We start from the raw sequence: 2,617 nt of genomic DNA on the forward strand, positions 1-2,617 counted from the left end.
TTTCTGGTCTTCTGGGGAGGGGGCTGGGGGGTTGGGCCAGGTCAACCCCTAGATCCTGTACCCACAGGGTGGGGCCAGGAAGCTGGGACAATGGCTTCTTTCTTCAGCCTGGGTGGGTGTGGCTGGGGGAACCCCAGGGCTGGCGGGGGCCAGGGGGTGATGCTGAGTCACTCGCCTGGCCAGGCCCCTGCACGCCAGCCCCCCACCAGTACTGAGCTGACACAAGAGGCCCAGCAAGCCACCTTTGGACCCTTAGACCGAACCACAAATTTTCCTCAGTCTGGCCTCAAACGCCTCCTATCCAGGGACCTGTCAAACCATGTCTCCTGTGCGCCCCCTTTTCCTCAACTGACTGCAGGATCCCCCAAGCCCAACTGGCCTCAGGGTCTCTGCACCGACTCTTCTCCCTTCACGGAGGCTCCCTCCATTGCCTCCTCAGATCTCAGCTCAAATGTCACTATCTTGGTGAGGCCTCCCTATTGGTTTAAAATAGCACCCACAGACTCCAAGCACCCTCCTAAGCCCCCTGCTCAATTTTCCTCCCTGGCGCATTTCACCAACGAATTTGATCGATTCTATGACTTTTTTTTTGCATTTGCTCCATCGCTACCATGGGGATTTGGGCCTGTTTCTTCACTTCTGCATTTCCAGGGCCTAGAACAGGGCCTGGCACCCAGCTGGTGCTCCAAAAACTCAGGCTAGGTGACGCAAGTTCCCCGGGCTCATGAGACTTAAAAGTGACAACCACCAGAGCTCCCTGCTTCTCACAGAGCTGTTACCTCTCACGAGGCAAACCCCCGCCTCCCCCCACCTGAGAACCAAACCAGAGGGAAGAGGGGCTCCGAGCGTCCCGCCGCCAGCGGCTCACTGCTCTCAGGCACGCCTGTCCCGTCCCCACTGGAAGGCTGCTCTCAGCGGGTTGCACAAGGGTGCCCCAAAGTGGAGAAAGAGCTGTTTCAGGGCAGGCAGCCTTGTTTTACACATGGAGGCGGGCTGCGTGCAAGGGGAGGGCAGGCGCATGTGGGTGCATTCCAGCCAAGGGACCCAAGGCCCCCCGACCCGCCACGCGCCACCGGCTCACCTGGTGAATCGGACTTTGCAGATGTTGCACTCGTAGGGCTTCTCGCCTGTGTGGGTCCGGATGTGCCGCGGCAGCTTGCCGGCGCCCTGGATGACCTTCTCGCAGATCGGGCACTTCTGGAAGGCCTTGGCCCGGATCTTCTTCTCGACCTTCTGTGACCAGGCAGGGTAGACGTCGCCGTCGTGGGCGCTGCTGAAGTACTTCAGGTAGTAGTCCACGACGCCCTTGTCATCCACCCGTGACTCCTCGTCGCTGTCTCCTGCCGCCGCCCCCGCCCGGCCCACCGTGGACATCATCTGCTGCAGCAGCGTGCTCGCCGCCAGCCCGTCCGCGTCGGGCCCGTCCCCATCCCCGTCCTCGGCTGCGCCTGACAGGAAGCCTGGGGAGTCTCCGGGCTCCGGGGCCGCCTCCGACAGTGAGGCGGCCTCCTCCTCCCCGGCCCGGCCGAAGTGGCCGTTCTGTGTGGTAGCACTTGGCGGGGCCACGGGCGGTGGGAAGAGGCCCCCGGCAGGGGTGTCCTCATCCCGGTCTGGCCACAGACCTGGGTTGCTGTCACCCTCGTCCCCGTCCCCAGCCGGGGGTCTCTCAGCTGGGGGGCCCGGCCCATAGAAGTCCAAGCCGTTGCAGTCACCGGCAGCCACGGCAGCCACGGCGGCAGCGACGGCCTCCTTGGTGGCGTCCAGGTCATCCTCTGAGGTGCCGAAGGCCGACCATGGGAAGGTGGCGGCAGCGGCAGCGGCTGTGGGGGGCAGGCTGTTCATAGGGTTGCTCTGGAAGAACTCGAGGTACTCCTTGGCACGAAGGAGGTTACGCTGATCAATTTGATCTACAAGGTCCAGCTGCCCGGCATCGGCGCCCGCGTCGGCTGCCAGGATCTGCCTGTCGAGGAGGTCGGCACAGACGTGGCTCACGGCGGGGATCTCCAGCAGGCGGGCAGCGCTGAGGATGTCGCTCACATTGGCCGTGCTGACGGTGAGTGTGGCGGTGTAGGCGAAGTCCATGAGGGCCGTGAGCGCCTCGGCACTGACGAAGTCGATCTCATACACGTTTTGCTGATCCACCACGGCGCCCGACGTGAAGAGCTTCTTGAAGTACTGGCTGCAGGCCGCCAGCACGGATCGGTGGGTGGGGAACTCACGGCCCTCCACCAGGATCACCACGTCGCACAGCAGGCCTTGCGTCCGCTGCTCATTGAGCCCACTCAGGATGTCACTGCTGTGGTCGGGGAACGGGATCCCAATGGGGCCGTCCACGCCGCCGGCCATCTTCCGCGCTGAGACCTGCGGCGCCGGGGAGGAAGGGGCGGTGGTGAGCTGAGAGGATCTCTGGGAAGTAGCACCCCAGCCCGTTTCCCCGGCTGTGCCCCAAGGCGGTCCACTCCCCGCCACTCCTCCTCGAGCCTGTTTCCCCAACTGAGCACAGAGTCTGATGCTACCTTATCCCAATATTAGCCGGCAAAACCCACGCTGGGTGCTGGAGACGCCACACCAGCACCCTCTCTGCCACTAGAGGGCCCGCAAGGGTGCCCATCCAAGG

General features: G+C 63.7%; 1 protein-coding gene across 1 annotated transcript in view; it reads right to left on the reverse strand.

Annotated features, from left to right (window-relative positions):
* The window catches only part of ZBTB7A (zinc finger and BTB domain containing 7A), a 5,603-nt gene extending 3,242 nt beyond the window's left edge, over positions 1-2,361 (reverse strand). The window contains exon 1 of the mRNA XM_084251246.1: positions 1,082-2,361. Within this exon, the coding sequence (XP_084107372.1) occupies positions 1,082-2,346 (1,265 nt within the window). The 5' untranslated portion in view covers positions 2,347-2,361. The remainder of the gene's footprint in view (positions 1-1,081) is intronic.
* Between the last annotated feature and the right edge of the window lie 256 nt (positions 2,362-2,617).

Source organism: Talpa europaea (assembly GCF_964194135.1).
Source record: "Talpa europaea genome assembly, chromosome: 12".
Taxonomy (NCBI): Eukaryota; Metazoa; Chordata; class Mammalia; order Eulipotyphla; family Talpidae; genus Talpa; species Talpa europaea.